The sequence below is a fragment of the Sceloporus occidentalis genome, unplaced genomic scaffold (assembly GCF_023333645.1).
Source record: "Sceloporus occidentalis isolate IW3139 unplaced genomic scaffold, rSceOcc1.0.p SCAF_90, whole genome shotgun sequence".
Lineage (NCBI taxonomy): Eukaryota > Metazoa > Chordata > Lepidosauria > Squamata > Phrynosomatidae > Sceloporus > Sceloporus occidentalis.
Window position 1 is genome coordinate 3,530,074 of NW_028317070.1, and position 21,370 is coordinate 3,551,443.

Consider the following 21,370-nt stretch of genomic DNA (forward strand, 5'->3'; position numbering starts at 1 on the left):
ACCAATCTCACCTGTGTTAGAAATGCTGCTCTTATCGTCTCAACTTGCTGTCTGACAAAAGGAGGCAAACAAGACTTTCTCAGTCACCGTACTACCTAAGGACCAAAGTTTCCATGTACACAGCAATAAGAGGTGGGCATGAGCTCAAACTACAAACTTCTCACTTGTGTTTGACAAGAACACATATTCTGTGAAATTAGCAATGTCACCAATGAATACAAAAATGTTTTTTTTAAAGTTTACTTTAATTTGTACCACCCTGTTGAGTTGCTAAACTGCTGATTAATTTATTAAATACTATATAAAAGCAACCTTTTATTTTAGTATACGCTCGGTCAAGCAAGTAAATAGTATATATTCACATTTTCTGCATGTATGTATGTAAAAAAAAAAAACACAATCCAGTTGTGTTTTTGCATTACCAAATAGAAAATATTACATCAATTTTTAGAATTTTATTAGTGAATTGATCATCAAGGATACTTACCATGCTAACCTATCCTGTAAATAAGGCAAATGTGCCATATTTATCTAAAGGAACAAGGAGTTCGACTGATGGTTTAATTTGTGACACCTCAATTTAGGAATTGATAAATAATGGTGATTCTATTACCTTCTATTTTTCATTATACATAATATAAATGTACCAAATGAAAACCAGTATTGAAAAATGTTCCTTGTCATAAAACATCACTTGAATGCCAAGCTGTGAGGACATTATAGGTCGTGGATACGGTCTGTGATCACACTTCGATATGTTTCCATTATAAATATATATTTCAATGTTCTGTGTGTAATAAATATATCCCTTCACTGTAGGGCCATCTTAATTATCCAGGTTATGTAGACTTGATACTTGATGGTATAATATTGTCTTCACACCAATAAAATGATGAAAAGTGGCTTTTTTTTTCCCTCTAGGCAGACAGTTTCTATGCAGCACACCTCTGTGGTGGTGTCTCATGTCCACCTTGTATTTATCCAACTCAGTATATAGCTGCTGCTTGCATTGAACAGGTCCTTTTTTAATAGCATCTGTGGTTTCATCAAGTCCTTGTAGGTGTAGAAAAGTTTGAAGTCCTTGTGTTCCAGTTCTTTGAACAAGCTGTACCAGTATCTGACAACGGTGCTGTCGTTTCCACTGACCTCAAACCCAGGCCAGTGAAGGTGAATCTCCAGGACCAGCTGCCCTATCTGTTCCACAATGCCTTCTAGAATCAGATTTTCCAAAATCTTCCACTCTGCGCTTTCCATGTCTGCCTTCAGAACATCAACCTGTAAATAGAGGGGAGTTACTTAGGTAAATAGCTATAGCTATCTGTTCACCAACCTAATCTTAACCTAATCTTAAAATTGAAGATATGAATTTAGGATGCCCAAAGTAGTATGTACACAGTACATATGCCATTGCCCTGCATATTGTTAATTCTAGTACACAAACACTTATTTTGGAAGTTAATAGAAATACTTAAGAACAGGCGGCTATGTTCTGTAAGTAAGGAGTCTTGTTTTGAAATGAAAATGGAAATACGATACAATAAGAAACCCTTTGATCTTTACCTTCTTGGGATAGAGCGTCCCAGAAGGGAAAACAAAAACTCAGACATGAAGGCAACAGAGCTCTCTCTGTACTTCCAAGATATGTCCCAGATACCTTTAAGTTCTTGGTATTTCTTCTAAAGACTTAGATTTGAGGGATTTGGAAGTAACTCTTGTTGGGGCAGGACATTATAAAGCTAGTATCTAGGAGAAAGGGGAAGGAGTAATGTGAACAACCAGTAGGTAGAAGAAAATACCTACAGGTAAAGTGACCTAAGTATTTAATAAATACTAGGTTCTCTAAGTACGAGTGTATGGGGTGGGGGAGACAGTTCTACTAATTGAAATAAATTGTGTAAAAATGTCATTTCTATACAGTTTATTTTGTTTTGAGTATTTTCAGTAACCGTACCCCATCTTCCAAAGTAGAAATCCAAAGTCCAAAATATAAAACCAGAAGATTGATCTGACTTGCATACACTTCTTGGATTTGCTACAAACCATATGGTAATTATTATTCACATCCTCCTCATTTGGAACAGTTGATTTTGGCTGCATAAAGTTATAAACAATTATACACTCTGCAAAAATCATGAATCTGCAACATTCTGCTGCAATTTGATTAAACATAAAATTTGTTAATGGTTTTATTTGTTACATATTTTCTGTAATCATATTGTTAGACCTAGGATCATCTACATATTACAATTTCAGCATTCTGGAGTGCTGTTTTCAATTAAAACGAATGTTCTACTAATACCTATTTCTCAATGTTTATGCAACAGTTGAATCCATGAAAAATATTATAGCAACCAAGTAATAATCAGTGTGGACTTCTATGGACGGGTCTGACCATCTGGAAAACTGGGCAAATGCCTTGCAATGCAGTGCCAGAAGGTACAGGTCAAATCTTTAATCCCAGGACCAGGACCAGGACCAGGACCAGAACCTGGTCTACCGTTCCACCACTGTCACATGTACATAAGGACTCAACAGTGTTTATTTACTAAAGAGAAAATACACAGGAGAGTTGCGGTTTTCTCTCTGACTTCAGTTTACATTATAAAGAGTCTGCACCAGCGAGCATCTGCTCCAAGAATAACTTGGATAAAGCGTATTTAAATCGGTGAGAGTTCTTCAAAGCCACCTCACTGACTGAACTATGCATTATGCAGAGCAGATTGTCTAGATGGCCCTTTATAATGCATAATGAATTCATGAAGTTGAAGCCACAACTGACCTGCAAACACCTCTTCCTACTCACACTGCAGTGAGCCAGAGTTTTTGCAAATTTCTTTCAATGTTTATAAAAATGCTAATTAAGTTAAAATGCATGATAAAATTAAGAGAACAGGAAGTTTTGTTTTCTTGCTTGAGAAACTACTATCTCAACTTTAATAACTGTGTACCAACCTGAGAAAGTTACATTTAAAGAGGGGAGTCAAACCTGTTTTTCTTTAAGCATTAAACAGTGCTGTGTATTGTGGTGCAGTTTAGCACTAGAGCTCAGTAGCATACCTAGCGGGGGGCGGGCGGTCCGCACCGGGTGCCGCTCATCAGGGGATGCCAACTTGCTGGCACCGGGCACCCCTCCAGAGACGGACAGTTATGTCTGCCACTGGAGGAGCAGCTCGGTTGGGGAGATCACGGATCTCCCTTTAACCGGCTTAAAATCACTCAAGGGAGCCGGAGGTCTGTTAAAGACATCCAATACCGCTCCCTTGCGATGCGCGCTCAACTGCTGCTGTGTGCCGGGGTTTGTTGTCAAATCCCGGCGCACAGGGGCGGGATGGGCAGGGTAGCGTACCTGGCGGGGGACGGTCCGCCGGGGTGCCGCTCACTGAGGGGTGCCGGCATGTCTCCAAAAACGATGCGCGCAGCAACTGTGTCTGTGTGCCGGGACTTGATGTCAAATCCCAGCGCACAACACTGAAGCCACGCCCACCGTCTTCCGCGCACCGGAAGGACAGGACACAGAAGAAGATGAGGAAGAATGAAGAGGAAGAATGAAGAGGAGGAAAAGTTACAGTGACAGAGGAAAGGTAGGAAAATAGCGGGTTATTAAGTGTGAGAGTGATGGGTGTTATGCTGAATGTTTGTGAATGAGGGTTTCAGATAGCATGGATGTGTAAGTGTGGGGGGGATAGCATGGCATAAGGAGGCTGTAATCACATTCTTATCATGCCCAGATTCCATCATGTACTGGCTGCCTAGGCATTATAGGAGTGTGATTGCTGTTATCAGTTATGTTTTTTGTCCAACTTTGGTGTGTTATCAACACTTTTATTAAAAGTAAATTACACACCAAAATTGGACAGAAAAATGAAATAACACTATTAATATATATATATATATATAATTGCAAACAGCAATCACCTATCATGCTAAGTCAGCCAGCACATGCTAGAACCTGGGCATGATAGGATTGTGATTGCTGTTAATTATATATATGTGTGTGTGTGTGTGTGTGTGTGTGTATATATATATATATATATATTAGTGTTATTGACTTTTTTTGTCCAATTTTGGTGTGTTACTTTTAATAAAGTTTTTTTTGTTTTTGTTTTTTTTTCAGTTTTGGCCAAGTGAATGCTGAATTTTCATTTCGGTGCATCCCTACTATATACTAAGCCAGTCACTGACATGGTAGGCCTACACCACATCAATGTTTGGCTTAGTATATAGTGATAGGGGTTGTACTGCAGTATTGTCTGGCTCAATGTATAGGCACACATTGACGGTGGTACAGCGTAATCCATAAGTCTATAATGAAAACAATTATGTTGTACCCCTGTCAATGTTTGCCTAACCATATAAACTATGCAGTTTTGAAGTGTGTGTGTGGGGTGGGGTGCCACATACAGGATCTGCCATAGGTGCCAAATACTCTAGGTACGCCCCTGCGTTGTGCAGCCATGCCTCAGCTCTTCGTCCCACGTCTTAAAAGGGGTGGGATGAAGAGCTGAGGCACGGCCATTGGGCGGCGTGGTGCGTGCACGTGGAATGACTGCCACACGACGGCCGCTTTCAATGTCTCTCGCAGCCGCTTTGGTGGTGCAATGGGCCACTTGACTAGACTTGCCCCCCAGGCCTTAGGCTGCAAGCCCTCCCCTGCCGGCGCACAACACCGAAGCTGCGCCCACCGCCGTCCGTGCCCCCTGAACCAGAAGGAGACAGAAGAAGAGCGAAGAGGAGGAAAAGAAGCTGACTGCTGTAAGGAGAAAAGTGACAAGAGGAAAGGTAGGAAAGCGTTAAGTGAGAGTGAGGGGGGTAGAAAGTATATTGGAATAAAAAGTGAGAATGAGTGAGAGAATAAATGAATGTGTGGATCCATTGTGAGAGAATGGATGAATTGTCTCAATGAGGGATATAATTAATGAGTTTGTGAGAATGCATTAATGTTAGCAATCATACTCCTATCATGCCAAGTCAGCTAGTACATGCTGGAATCTGGGTATGCCTGGGCATGATAGGAGTGTGATTGCTGTTAACAATCATATGGTGTGTTACTTACTTTTATTTAAAGTGTGAGATTTTTTTTTTATGGTGGGGGGTCATATTTAGTTTCGGACAGGTAAATGCGGCATTTTCGGTTTCAGTCCAGAATTTGTTTCGGTGCATCCCTACTACTAAGCCAGACAATGAAGTGGTAGGCCTACACCACATCAATGTTTGGCTTAGTATATAGTGATAGGAGTTATGCTGCACTATTGTCAATGTCTGGCTCAATGTATAGTGATAGGGATTACGCTGTACCACTGTCAATGTGTGCCTCAGTATATAGTGATAGGTGTTATGCTGTACCCTCGTCAATGTCTGCCTCATTATATAGTGATAGGTGTTATGCTGTACCACCGTCATTGTCTGCCTCAGTATATAGTGATAGGTGTTATGCTGTACCACCGTCATTGTCTGCCTCAGTATATAGTGGTAGGTGTAATGCTGTACCCCCGTCAATGTCTGCCTCAGTATATAGTGATAGGTGTTATGCTGTACCACCTTCAATGTCTGCGCCAGTATATAACAATAGAAGCTATGCAGTTTTAAAGTGTGTGAGGGGGGTGCCACATACAGGATCCGCCCCAGATGCCAAATATTCTAGGTACGCCCCTGCTAGAGCTATATTTTGTTCTAATATATTACATTTATCTGCAGACCTGGTGGTTAGTAAGGTAGACGGTCGTATATACCCCAAATCGGGAACACTTGTTGGGGGGCAGGAAAGAGGGGCAGCTGGGGGTGTGGTTAGAGGTGAGGCGGGGCAGGGCCACCTTTCATTAGTCAGGGTGTCTGGCATTGTTTAAGACTGAGTCTATTCTATCAGGCAATATGATAAGGAATCAGATAGAGCTGAGATAACTGAGCTAGAACGCATACAAAGGACTTATACGCAGCCACCTGACATGATATTATATAAAATCTAGACCTGTTTTAAAAAGGAAAACAGCTCAATATTTACGAAAACTAATTTTTAAAAAAACAAACTATAAATAAAAATGTTGGTTGCCATTCCCCTTTAATTCCTTTACTACCAACACCCTGTACATTTCTCTTGGTGACCAAGATCTCAATAAGATATTTACCACCACTCATCTGCAAATACTGAGACGGAGAAGGGAATATCAACAATGGGACTTAAGCACATTTTGTGAATGGTTTAGATTATCACAGTGGTCGTGACCAGGCCTAACATAAAAATATAGGCATCAGCAAGCTGTTCAGGGTCTGATTTCCATGTTGCTTTACATCATTAATTGTTCGATGGCTACTGTTTCTGCTTTCTTTCAAGTGTTCTATTACCTAAGTGAGCCTCTTAACTCCCAATTATTACAAAACTGTTGGAACATATGCTGACGTTTGGAAAAATAGTGAAAAAGCTACCTAATTGTGTATCATCTGTACCATCAGCAATTGCCTAATGGCAAAACACAACACTTCCGAATATCTGAAAACAAGGTGGCAGAGGATCCAGTCACTTTATGCTTCATGTCAGAGAGTAAAGGAACTGGGTTGTCTGATGGGTTAAAATGCTCCAGTGACATTTAGTTCCAAGTATATCTCAGTGGACAAACAGACATCCAGGCAGTCAAGGTAGGTTGTGATTCATGAAGTTTTCACAGATTACCGCCATGCTGTCATTGTGATTAAAGCGAACAGACATACATCTCACATGAAGTCACAAAATGTAAAAGCCAAGTGCAATAATGGGGTAAATACTGATAGATCTCAAATGTCTTCTTCCAAATAAGCACATTCAGCTCAGAGGTACAAGGTCCTTGGTCCTAGATGACCGTCCTCATGTTCCATAATTCTGCAGGATGTTATGAATGTATTGTAATACTTATAGCTCAGCTCCTACAGATGTCGGCTGTGCTACATATTTCTGAGGCTACAGATAACGTGTGCGTTTTGTGAGCTAAGACTTTCCACTCTTCTGTACACAGCCTGTCAAGTAAAATCTATTTATATCTTATTACAATCCTTTTAAACGTGCAGAGAACTGCTCTGTGCACAATAAATTCCCAATTTATCTGTAACACGTAATTTGTAGAGCTCCAGTATATTGGGTATAAATAATTATGGTATGTTACAGTAAAAAAATAATATTGTTGTAAATATATATTTTCCACTTTCATGCTATTTATATGGTACAAATCATGCGGTGTTCACTTTGTTTGACAGTGTTTTAGCAGTCTTCTGCTACATAGTATATACTTACTACTCCTTTCTATGCAGACAAGTGGATCTGCTCACCAACCGGCATTAAATGTACTAACTTTGTACTATTATTGTCTCAATAACAGTAAAAAGAACATATCTGTCTTTTATCAGCAGTTGTATTAGCTGTTTTAGCACTGTGCTTCTATGGAAAGTACATTTAACGATATACTATGATCATTTCCTATATCCCATCATCAAACTATTTTAGCCTTCCTACATGTTATCTACACGCCTGCTTCTTCTTTACACCTCCACCCAGGACCTTTAAGTGATCAGCTAGCGTGGAGCACAAGATCCCTAAGGGATATTAGGATAAGGAATGTCAGAGGGTAAATTATAGCAAGCATTCCCCATCCTCTGTCACAAGAAACCTTCAGTAGTGTGTAATGTGGAGAAGAGGGCATAGCTCCCTTTTCTGTCATTCTCTCATCCATACAATAGGCCTGCTATTCAATTTATCACGTTTATTAAATAAAACAACGGATGCTCTAGCAACACTTACCTTCCAATGGCCAAACTCATTGATAATGGTGCCCAGTTTCTTAGTATTGCTCTGTAGTTTATGTGTGGCAATGGCAGGATTGGGATCCCTCCAATCAACAGATAAGCGATGGTGCCAAAGACGCTCCCCTTCATGAATATGAGCAGATCTAATACTTGGATCAAACCGATGGACCTCACATCCTCCATTGGCCATGTTGGCTTCAAATATGTAGTCTTCTTCTCCTAGTCTGCAAAAAAACAGCACCTACCTCAATATTACTACCAAAATGATAATATTTCAAAACGCTTAGATAAGAAATGAAAGCTGAGATGTTTTATGATGTTTCTGCTGCTGCATGCTGGGCGGGTTATGGATTGTTATTTTGTTGTTAAAGACTACATATAAATTAATTCTAAGAGACTTCTTAGAGGAAATTTCATTCCAGCTGTTACTTTATGGTCTCACGTGGATTTTTGAGGCCTCCTCTGTATAGTAACAGACAACCACATTATGGATATTTTCCTTATTTATATTTTGTTTTTCTTTCAATGAATACAGTTTCGAGAATAAGATATCTACTATGGTGCCTGGTATATACATAGTGATAGTTGGTCATATAATAACGTTCTTCGGGACTAGATTCTGACGCTTCTACTGTCTTTTCTAGCAAATTAGGTAACAGTGGGATGACTGAATCAAAAGGCTAATATTCTAGGTCCTTGCGCATTTATACGAAAGTATTGTCCAAGCAGCAGAAAGAGCAGCATCCTAAATAAATGCAAACAGTCAAAATAATTATATGTTTCTCAAGTAGCCAAACAACTTTAATAATATGCAACGTTGACACAACCAGTAAATTGGTTATGCCAAGAATTGAGCATCGTAAGAACATATGTTTTCAATAACGTGAAAAATAGGTTACGTAAACTGTCTGTTAGGAGACAGCCAAGTCAGAGAGCAGTGACAGTGCGTACTGAATGGTGCATTCACCCCAAAGATAATGAATGTGCAGCTTGTGTGGTGTAAAGAATGTTGTCATAGTGACACAAAATCTCCGCAGAATTACAAAGTGGAATGTAAGGATTATTAGCACAGTTTTTTTTTTTACAGTTAGGTCTGGAAATATTTGTACACTGATGCAATTTTCATAATTTTGTCTCTGTACACCACAATGGATTTGAAATGAAACAACTGAGATGCAATTGAAGTGCAGACGTTCAGCTTTAATTCAAGGGGTTGGACAAAAATATCCTATGAAACTAAATTATTTGGGAATTGCAACCATTTTTATACACAGTCCCCTTATTCAAGGGGCTTAAATGTAGTTGGACAAATCAACACAATAATAAATAAAGTACCGTATTTGCTCGATTATAAGACAAGGTTTTCTCTGAAAAATATCCCTCGTCTTATATTCAAGGTCGTCTATTAATCAGACCTCAAATAGAGGTCTGACTACAAGACTAAGATCCAGATCCCCCGCAGTATGCAGGGGACTTGCAGCTGAGGGCTGGGATATGACATCATATCCTGGCACTGAAGCAGATGTCTGAAGAAACAGATCTTGCCCCCCCCCCTAACCAGCCCATCGCCCAGCCCCCACAACTGATGATTTCCCAGTACATGTCGGGGGAAAAATGAGACAGTTGGCCACTATGCCTGAACCCGTATGTCACACAAAAGGACACACATTTTTTATTTCTGGTAGCATACTAAACAAACTTTTACCAAAGTGATCCAACAAAAATACTACAGTATGTCTTCAATTTAAGATCCATTAGTAATCACTGAGTTGCAGTTCATTTGATGTTGCTGCACTCTAAAAGAGAAAGGTAAAAAATATATTTATTTCTTCCATGATTTGCATTTACATAAAATACATTTGGATCTGGAATTTCCAAACAAAGGTTTTTGCCAAGTATGAAGACTGGCTGCCAATAAGTAAGTGTGCCAAGCTGCTAGAAGGATAGGACAAAGCCTACAGGGAATTACAACTGCCAGCGAGAAGGAACCTACGGTGCAAGCTTGCTCCACTTTCTGCAGAATCATGCTAGAGACCTCTACAACTTTCATTCTGATTCTGGGGGTATACATGAGGGGAACGTAGAAAGCTAAACATAGAATGTATAATTCAAACACATTGCTGCTTCTTTTATATCCATCCACTGCGACAACATTAACACGCATTAAAATACTGGAATGGAAACAGAAGAGGGACCTGCTCTTGTAAGCTTACAATATTACTGTAAATGTCAATTATTACTATAATAACATTTTTTTACAACTGTATGAATATAGTTTATTTTTTTAATGGAATATGAATAGCCTCATTAAAAAGCCAACAACTTTAAAGGATGTGTCCCACACTGAAAACAAGAATACAATAGCAGAGTCAAGCATTTTTCTCCTTGTCAGAGCAAGACCCTTCTTCTAAAAGCTCCAGTAGAATGTAAAATTGCCTCTTCCATTAATAGGTTTACAAGGGATAAATATGATTCTATCAAAGTAGAAACAAAATTTTCAATTACAGCGCCAGGATTTTTTTCCTTATATTTTACCCTATGACTTGCACCCTTGGGTTATTCAATGTCAATGAGCTGTCAATGTTTAGAACTCTACCTTTGTTCAGTTTGCCCTGCTGGAGGCTTTTTCATAAAGAACAATTAGCGTGACAAGTGCTAAATGCGGCGCAATCAGCAGGAAAAATCTATTAGTTTCCATGGTGGCTGATCTACTTTTAACAATTTGTCCAGAACTGCTCTTATTAAGTATGGCCCATTAACTTCATAGACACCAACAAATGTGAATTGGTCAAGGTTGCCTGCATTTAATTTGTTTGGTACTGTTAGCAAAGTTTCAGGTGCCATGGTTATTTTGTGTTGAAATGGGTGCTGTGCCAGCTCAACATTGTTTAAAGAAATTAAAAAAATAATCAATTACCAAGATATCACACTACTTTACAGCGACGTAACCTATATAATGTAAGTAGATAGTGATACCCACGGGTTTTTTTAGAAGTCAGTGAAGCAAAATTAGTTTGCTTTACTGATTTTTGTTTTTCTACCAATGAGAGATGTTTTGGATACAACAGAAAGCACCAATGCATTCCCCATTAGAGACGTACTGACAGGGGAGAATCACATACGCATACTAACATGCAAACTAACTCTAACACCATACACATGCACACACTATATCCTTCCTCTCCCTTGCACCACTAACATACACTTACGTGGACATAGGTACTGACACTAGTGTAAATAGTAATACAGACTCATGCTAACTCCATACAAATATGTTGACGCATAGACTCATGGTGACACCATACAGTAGCATGCACATGCTAACACAATACACTCATACACACTAACACATGCACACTCTAATGCCATAAAGTAACACACGCTAACACCATGAGCTCACATGCATGTGCTAGTAACATTTAGTAACACACACTGTACTGACATACAGTACCACATACTCATTCTGACGCCATACACACAATCTTCAACACCACACACTAACACACATTAATTTACAATAACACAATACACTTACACATACATACGCACACGCTCTCTCCCATCATTAGTACAGCGTGCCAATTCAACCTCCCATATGCTCTGCTGGCGCCCTCAGTGTCAGGTATGTGACCCTGCTGGGCACCTTGGTTTAAGGGGAGCCTGAGTGCTGCCGAATATATGGCGCTATATAAATCAATAAATAATAAACAATAATACTCATCAGACATTTAGAGCTCCAATACAAAGTCACTTGGAAAGTATGACATTTTATACACAAACCTATTAGATTTATTACAATTCTATGAAATTCTCGGAAAAAACCCTTATAAAGCAGCATAGCTGTAGAAATGTTACTGCAGGAAAATATGTGGAATAACATATTGATGACGTAATAGTGATGGGTCAACGAGTAACAACAACTATTGTTTTACAGGTCCAACTAAAACAGATTACAAAATATTAACCTTTTATAACTGTATAACTTTTAATAATTCCAGTTTAAACTACTTGCCACTTATTGGACATGATTTAACTATTTTAGAAGGCTCTTGCACCCAAGTAGTATTACAGAATAAGGTGTTAGTTACCCCAGTGAGTAAACCCGACATTGCTTGCTTCTGATCTGATGAGATAAATCAAATTTAGCATCCAGGCAGAGGGTCCATGGCTTGATGGTGTTATCCAACTGCTCTGTTATGCCATTTCTTATGATATGAGAACAAGATATCTGTGAGTGGAGAAAAACAATTTAAGAGTTAAGGACGATATAAAGATTATAATTATAATACCATAATCCTCCATGTCAAAAAGATGACAGCATTGCAAAGGTTATTTTTAAAAACCCTAAAATTGATTTGTGTGATGTTGGGTGCCAAATTACAACAAAGTTAGCATGTGAAGGAATCACATCAAAACCCCTTAAAGTGCATAACTACAATATTGTATCCTAGTACAAGATGGTTTCATCGATGAAGATTGACTGAATTCCAGCATGACTGACAACCACATCTTCATAACTGGTGAAAACCCTCTTGTACTTTACATGGATACACTGCATGCAAATATCCTAAATATCAATTATAATGGAAATGCTAAAAAAAAAGATTCTAACACAGTACAATGGTTATAAAAATAACCCCAGCAATTCTGGCACCCTTTTATAGTTTATACATTACATATACTGTATATATATCGAAGTTACTGCTCATACATGTAAGCAGAACATTTTTAAAATCAATGTGATGATGATAATGTGTAGGGTTTTAAATTTCAAATGAATTAACAGATCATTTATCTTAATTAAACCTAATGGTTTGCTTTGATCTGTGGTGATGTTAAAGAGAAAATAGTGTTTGTTAAGAGGTTATTAAGACCTTACTTACCTGAGGTGTTGTGATGTAGCGAAGAAACCTTGTGGCCTCATCATTGAGTGAGTGTGAATAACTAGCCCAGGGCTGCATGTCTATATGCCAACGTACAATCTAAATGACAGAAAAAGAAAGTGTTACAAACAAAAACATGTACGTCCCCTGTATTATCCTCTCTGTGCCAACGATGCTACACGATATGCAACTACACATTGTGATTGGATGACATTATCAATTTTTAGCACACTTTGGAACTTCCCAGCAGGCCTGGATTGGCCATCTGGTGCTACTCCTACACGAGCATAAAAATGTAGCGTGCCGCGGGGCGTATGCAGATGTTGGCCGCCCCATCCTCCCGGTCTGGCCCTACTTCCCAAAGATGGCCCCCAAAGCCCTCCCTCTCATACTCCTTGTTTGATGCAGGAGAGCAGTGCGGAGTTAACATGACTTTCCGGTGCTCCACCATAGAAGCCCCGGCAGCAGTGGAGGTTGTCTGAGCGCATCACGCAGACTTCCCCCGGCTGCCAGAGATGAGAATCCCCTTGCAGGGGACCTGTATGCCCCTCCCTGGCAGCCGGGGAAGGTCTGCACGATGCACCAGGAGCACCGGCATAGAAGCCCTGGCAGATGTGACGAGCAGCAGCAAAGGTTGTCTACGCGCATCGCGCAGATGTACATCAGCTGCCCCCACTAGGCACCAGGGAGTTTGGGGGTGCATTGGTAAGTCAGGGAGGGTCAGAGTGGCATATCTAGTGGGGCAAAAAGCATATCAGGGGAGTAGAGTGGCATATCTAGGGGGGTATAAAGCATATCTGCGGGACAGGGTGTCATATCTGGGGGCATAGTGGCATATCTGGGTGGCAGAGTGGCATATCTATGGGGCATAAAGCATATCAGGGGCAGAGTGGCATATCTAGGGGAGCAGAGTGGCATATCAGGGGAGCATAAAGCATATCTGGAGGGCATAAAGCATATCTGGGGGGGCATAAAGCATATCTGGGGGGCAGAGGGTGATATCTGGGGGGCAGAGTGGCACACTTGTATGTGCTTTTTATGGATGGAAAGACTACCAGGGAAGTTGCAAATATATTTCATTATATTTTAAATTTAATAATAATAGAAGTAAAATGCACAATAAATGTAATGCACTTGGATCAAACCCAAAACACCTGGCCCGCGGTCCGGGGAAAATTGACTTCCACAAAACCGGTCCCTGGTGCGAAAAAGGTTGGGGACCGCTGTTGTAAAGAACTATTTTTTAATGGAACATCTTCATAGGTGTACAGAGGCCCTTTACCAGCAAGCATCACCCCTGTGTTCCAATGGAGCGTTGTGTTCGCTAATTCAAGTATAACCTTAAAAGGCAAATTGATCATTAGAAAACCCTTTAGCAATTATGTTACACAGCTAGAAATTTCCTTGTTTTCCATTAAAACAGCTAAGTGACCTCAAACATTTGAACGGTAGTCTATAGTAATCAAACAAATGAAACTGATAGTTGTATTAAAGATATGCTCCCCTATATCTAATTTGTGACAAGACCTATAAGAAAATGTTCAGCATTCTATATGAAATGATGGTAGGGGGCCATTGAATTTATTCAAAAGCAATGGATTTAGACAAATCTGGATAGGCTGTACAGGCACATGATGGAGGTGAAATTATACTAAGCCAAATTCAATGCTGAACCAATTGTAAGCTTGCGAGCAGGGCCCTATCCACCTAATGTATCGTTTGTCTTAGTCTATCAATTCTCATCTAGTCATACCCCTTTAATATAAGTATTGTGTTAAACGCTGCGTAAATTATTTGAGCTATATAAATAAAACATAATAATAATGGTAAATTGGGCCCCCTCTTTGGCTGATAACCCTCACACGGACATTCTGGTCTACTGAGGGGTTTGGCTCTGCTTGCATCCTGCCTTCGCTGAAACAAAAAAGGCACAGATATGCCTAGATTTATTAAAATCACCATTTTATGGATCTTGTTGACAGAATGCAAAATAATTACATTTGCAACTATAAAGTTACAGATATGGGATTAAAGTGAAATATTTTTATGCAACTGCTAATTATATTTATTGAACGCTACGATCATCAGAGGTTTCCAATGAGAAAAACATTGCATTCGTCACGTCTCATTAAACGCATAGCAATCTTACTGCAAAAGCATTTGCACAAGATATCATCCCACTCATTTACTCTCACAATGAGCCACAGGAATTCAGACTTCAAACACACTAAAGTCCTCTTGCTCCGCTTAAAACATCAGAACCAAGTAAACTAAGTGAATGTCCCCACCTCACTCGCATACCTGAAACCTTCTCCAGCATGTTTGCTCTTAGAACCTTGCAGGTTCACACTCATGCTCTTTCCTATTGAGTTATACTCAGGGTGCATGACCTTGGCCGGAACATATCTGCATCCAAAATAAAAAATCAGAAGGATGTATGTGAAGGTAGAAAATTAGGATATTTCCCTGTTGTCAATAATAATCTTAAAGGAAAGGGTTACTAAAGAGATATGGAACTCTGTATCCAAGCCTGTGTTTCATGCACTCTTTATGGGGTTCACAATAAAGAGTCACAGGTAGGGTTTACTCATTAAAAGGCAAAATGTATAAAAAAAAAACCTCCTGTCTCAAATGGCAAATTGCAATAATTAGGAGCAAATGCTCTGAAAAATACCCCTCGTCTTCGAGGTCGTCTTCTAATCAGACCTCAAAATGTCCGCTGGGGCCAGGCTGCTTACCGATGCTTTGGTCGCGAGCAGCAGAACAGGAAGCTAGAAGAGTGTCACATAACCCCTCCTCCCCCCTCCTTCCTCTGGGGGCGGGGCCAGGGAAGTTGCTCGCACAGCCGGGCCCCTGCAGAAGTCTTGGAGTGAGAGATCTGCAGTTCAGATAAGGGGGTGGGGAGGGTTTTTGTGATTAATGTGTGAAGTATGTGTGATTAATGGAATGAATTAGTATTTAAATGTTTGTGAATGAGTGTGTGTTAGTATGGATGTGTAAGGGGGGTAGTGGTGGTAGCATGGCATAGGGAGGCTGTACTCACACTCCTATCATCCCTAGGTTCCAGCATGTACTGGCTGCCTTGGCTTGATAGGAGTGTGATTGCTGTTAGCAGTTATATATATATATATATACCTCCAGAAATGCCTTTTAACCCCCTATATGCCACTCTGCCCCATGATATGCCTTTTAACCACCTATATGCCACTCTGGCATATAGGGGATTAAAAGGCATATCATGGGGCAGAGTGGCATATAGGAGGGTATAAGGCATTTCTGGGGGCAGAGTGACAACCCTGGGGGCAGATGTGCATAACTGGGTGGGCAGGTTGGCAAATAAAAGGAAATACAAAAATATATATTTTTCTCAATCATAGCTTTTATTAAATATGAAAATATTGTTTACATGAATTAATATTTACTGGTAAAACTTTTTTTCCTATAGGGTCGTCTTATATTCAGGCTTTTTGTTTTTTCCTAAATTAATATTTAGATTTTGGGGGGTCGTCTTATAATCAGGGTTGTCTTATAATCGAGCAAATACGGTAATACTTAGGGACACTTAGCACCAGTTTCATTACAAAGTATAATACTATTGAATAGTAAACAATATGAGGTGCTTGATTAAAGAAATGTATGATTAGCAGCCTCTGTAATTAGTATATATTGAACATATAGAATATATACTGTATGTCCCCTTCAGCATGCCAAAATGTTTTGGACAATGTTATGCTTCTAACTTTGTGGGATCAGTTTGGGGAAGGTCCTTTTCTATACCAACATGATTTTGTGCCCCATAAAAACATGTCTGAATTTGGTGTGGAAGAACCTCAACCCCATCGAACACCTTTGGGATGAACTGGAACAGAGATTGCGAGCCAGCCCTTCTCATCCAACATCAGTGCCTGGCCCCACAAATGCTCTACTGGATGAATGGGCAAAGATTCCCTCAGAAACACTAAAATTTGGTGGAAAGGTGTAATAGCTGCAAAGGGGGGACCACCTACATATTAATGTCTCTGTATTTAGAATGTGATGTCTTACATAAAAGCCTCTGTTTTTGTAATGGTCATGTGCCCCAATACTTTTGTCCATACAGTGTACTTATTAACAATGTATTTGATGCTCTTATATTGAAGCTTTTAAATATCACACTACACAGCTAAATACGAATACAAACTATTTCATTTTATATTTAAGGCAAAATGGGCAAATTCAATCTTCTAATCGAGTGACACATATCAGTTATGATATCTTCTGCAATTTTCTAAATTTAAAGAATTATTCATTAAATAGGCTGGTGACAAATGATACATATACTTGAAATGTAATTGTAACTTGACATTTTCATTGTGTGATGCTGTCATGGTAATGATGGCCTCCACTTGCAGCTATACATCACCGGGGTATATATCTCTTGCAATGTGACAAAGTCTCTTTGTTCTCCGCTGACTCATGACAAACTTCCCGGCATGCAACACCTTGAGCTTATTGCTCTCAAGATGCTTTTGTACCTACAATAGTATTGTGGAGTATAGATTTTTCAAGTTATAAATAGCTTCTTAAACTGTAAGCTGAATTTAAAGAGGATCTGTCACCTTCAACATAACTTAATTCAGTTATTAATAAAATCTATACCTTGTGCATTTTGCTTTGCTATCAGTGTGACTATAGACATTTGGTTTACATGTCAGGGGTTCTATCGCTATAGAAACGGTAAATGCCATGGCTAGAGGTAGAAGTGTTAAATGGTTAATATATGTAGTCTCCAGTAAGGGGTAGTGGTGTTTTGTAACACCTACTCACTGTCCAGGTCCTTTATGTCAATAATCATTTCTTTTTGTGATCATTCGCTAATAACCATACCAGTGAACTTGTCAGTGTTGACTCCTCTGAAGTTTTCTGAGAGGGGAGCCATAGTGCAGGTGAGTGGGCAACTGGTTAAGGGTAATGGAGCCAAATACAACCTCTGCACATCAAGGACTGTTATGCCGCTGCATGAGCAAACTTGGGCTTGGAACAGAATGGGTCAAGGAATTTGACTGCATGGCTCAGTTAATTAACATTTGTTCAGACCTTCCCCTTTGGAGCAAGAGCCCAATATAAATCTTCATTACACATGCTGGGTATTGTCACCTTCGACAAGAAGATGTTATCTGCAGAAGGATGAAGAGCCAGACATCCTGGCTTAATCTCCCTGGTAGGTGGATACAGAGTATCAATGGAAACAGGGTAAAATTATTGAAGATATAATGTCCAAAATATGATGGGTCTATAACTTCTGGTGCCCATCATACATTATATCACTATGCTTGCGATGTGCTGGTTTGAGGGAGACCAAACACAACATGCAGGTATGATAATAACAGGACTTATGGAGGTGTGGAGTTTGGTATGAAAATGGTCACCGGGACCAGAGAATGATGATGGTTCCGGATGTCACAATTATTCCAAGCTCAGCTGGCATCTCATTGCATATTTTGTGATCCGAGGCAAAAGTAGGGCAAACATGAGGCCGTCTTTGGGAAGTCATAATCTGCTGAACCCCCTACTCCCATAGGTCAGGTGACAAGTAAACAGCTGTCTTGAGGGTAAATAGGTGGGTAATTGGTAATCAGAGAAAGCCTATTTTACCATAGAAAAGACGCAACATCAAGGCTCCAAGGATCACAAATATGGTATGATACTTTGTGTTGTGCTTTTTATTTTGAAACGGTTTATGTACTTGCATCTATGTCTTTATCTTTTTATATGCATTTTTGGTGTAACAGCACTGTTACTTATTTTATACTTAGATTTAATACTTTTAATCAGTTCTAGATAATCACCTGTGATAACCAGAGCCTCCAGACCAAACCTATAGTTTCCAGGTATACTAACAACTAAATGAATAAATGGCAATGTGGAATACGGTTAATGTTCCAAACTATGGTAAATACATGGTGCCATCTCTTACATAGAATACATTGGGTTTAAGAATGCAGAATGGGAACATTTTACCCATCCACTATTGGAGAACTACAGCTTCTTTAAGCATCAGCCACTCTTTAGATAGTGGAGATCATGTGTCTTGAATTTCTTACTGATCATAACAACACAGAACATAATAAAACAAATATTATATTTATAAATCTCCACTTCAAAACAACGTTTATGCTTAGTTGCCATGGCAGGGTTTGCAAATAGTACAGACTTTGACAGCATATTGCAGATGTACATGTGAAACAAATACATGAGCCAAAGCGCAAAAGCACCAGTTCATTAAATGATTTCACACATAAATCTCTTGCAAGTTCTTTTCTTTGCCTTGTCCTTTTTATGGTAAACAAGGGACAATTGTGTAAACACTCTTTGCAACATGCAACTTGACATTTCAGTCTGCGGCAACCTAAATGCAGTGTGGACTCTTATCAAAGTCCCTTTCCTTTAACTTATGCCACGGTACGGAAAGGGAACCGTAGCCTTTGTCTTTTTCGTGTTTCAGGAGCGTATGCTGTGATCTATTTAATTTAGTTATTATATAAGGCATGAGTGTGTTATAGGTAAAAATTGTGGTTTTTCATATGAACTAGCTTTATGACAATGGGTTGGGTCAGCACTATTTATTAGACCTGGGCGCCAGCCAAGTCTTCGTGTCCATCTTCGGGGAAAAAACCCTTCGTATTCCAAGAATGTTCACCCGTCCGCATGTTCGTTTTGGGCAAATACTTGTATACATTCTTTGTATTCGTTTTTCCCTTCATTTTCTGACGGTTTTATAGCAGGGGTTAAGATTAAGTTAAATTAACAGTTAGCAGCTGGTTTGCCCTCAGGATTTTATAGGTCCGTAAGAGCGATTCTACTGGCCGGCGGCAGGGGGCTCCTCTGGCATCAACCAATAAAGGGCACCTTCAATCCAGGACAATCGGGGGAGAGCCTGCCTATGTGATACAAGAAGGCTCCACCTTTATGCAGAAGCGTCCTGGAAGGCCTGGTCAACAGAGCTGATACCGAGCAGAAGTGGACAAAGAAATAAAGCAGAAGAAGAAGAGACAAGAGACTGAGAGCATGTGGTTGATTCAGAGATAGCAGCATTTAAATGGTTAATTTGATTATTTATTCACTAAGGGTTGGTTTTTTTTTTTGCATATTACTGACAGCTATTGTTGCTAGAACATGAATGCTAAAATGAGTCATTAGGTTCAGAGACATGCAGAGTTGTTATTTAGACCTGAACATAAATTGTTTAATGCTGTGAAGCTAATTATTATAGGAACTATTGTCAATCAACCAGATGCAAAATGTGTGATAATATATTTTAAAATTCATTCATTCAATAAAAAAACTACATTGGCATGACACGCTTGATGTCAAACACAAGAACATGAAAAGATGTTTTTAAATATTCCACAGGCAAAAGAATGAGTTTAATCCTTTCCGCTGTGTTTATGAACATATAGTTGTGTTGCAATCCCCAAATGATCTGAAAATTCTATCACTTACCACTCCTGACAGCAAGTTGTACACCTGAGGTAGCAAGAGATTAAGGGGGGTTAAAAGGCGTATCATGGGGCATTTAGAGGGTATAAGGCATTTCTGGGGCAGAGTGGCAAACCTGGGGCAGATGTGCATAACTGGGGGGGCAGGTTGAAAAAAATAAAAACAAAAACAACATTTTTCTCAATCATAGCTTTTATTAACAAACAATTGTTCACATAGTTTACATGAACTAACATTTACTGGTAAAACTTTTTTCCTATAGGGTCGTCTTATATTCAGGCTTTTTCTATTTTTCATTAATTAATATTCTGATTTTGGGGGGTCGTCTTATAATCGAGCAAATACGGTATAAGGTAGTGTTTTTGTTGTGATAATATGGGACCTGCTAAACATATTTCTAAAGTGTTCTAAAGTGTTATTATGAGAACAATATTTACCATAGCACTGGAAAAAACTAGAGGAATTTCATAGAGGAAAGCTGATAAAGAACAAAGAAAAGGATAGGATAATCTGCTGGATTTGGAGAATTTGTGAAGAATACAGAAAACAATTTATATGGAAATGCTATAGTTCCAAGAAAAGCAGATTTTTTTGTGAGATCAATAAAATCCAAGAGATAACATTCAAGTGAATATATCAAATATGTCAGTGAAAGATTTTTGAGCCAGCTCCTAGAACTCGGAATTAAAACCAAATGTATAAGAATGCAACGTAATGCTAGTCGCTTAAAACTAGGCTTGTTCAAACTTCACAGAGTTACAGTTTCTGAAATGATTTTAGGGGACAGTTTTTCAAGGAGCTTTAATTACATGTGTAATTTGTCTCATCTTCTGTGCACTAATATTGTGTTAAGTCATATTCTATTAAAAAATAAAAAGGATGCACATCTAAAAAAAACGTGTCCCTCAGCCTATCCCTATAAATTTGTATTGAGAGTCACTTAGAAAATAGATTACTAGTCAACATTTATAACAAGGATGCAAGGATTTTCCCCATTAGCCTCTGCTTCACTCGTTACACATAGTAATTATTTGGGGTGCCGGGTGTAGAAAGGTACGTTTAATTCTATAACATGGTTGGCAAAGAAAAGTAGGATCTACACACTACCACACACTGACAACCAGGAAACATGATGGCAGTTGGACCTCTAAACGTCAATATGATCCTGTCACAAACTGGTGTTAACATTAAACTATGCAGAGGCCTACTATGTTAAAGTGAAGACTACTGCAGCAATTCAC

General features: G+C 39.2%; 1 protein-coding gene across 1 annotated transcript in view; it reads right to left on the reverse strand.

Annotated features, from left to right (window-relative positions):
- Positions 1-960: 960 nt before the first annotated feature.
- The window catches only part of LOC149284621 (putative methyltransferase-like protein 24), a 42,870-nt gene continuing 22,460 nt past the window's right edge, over positions 961-21,370 (reverse strand). The window contains exons 2-5 of the mRNA XM_089496490.1: positions 12,651-12,749; positions 11,856-11,995; positions 7,763-7,991; positions 961-1,275 (exon numbers count right to left, since the gene is read on the reverse strand). Of these exons, the coding sequence (XP_089352616.1) occupies positions 961-1,275; positions 7,763-7,991; positions 11,856-11,995; positions 12,651-12,749 (783 nt within the window). The remainder of the gene's footprint in view (positions 1,276-7,762; positions 7,992-11,855; positions 11,996-12,650; positions 12,750-21,370) is intronic.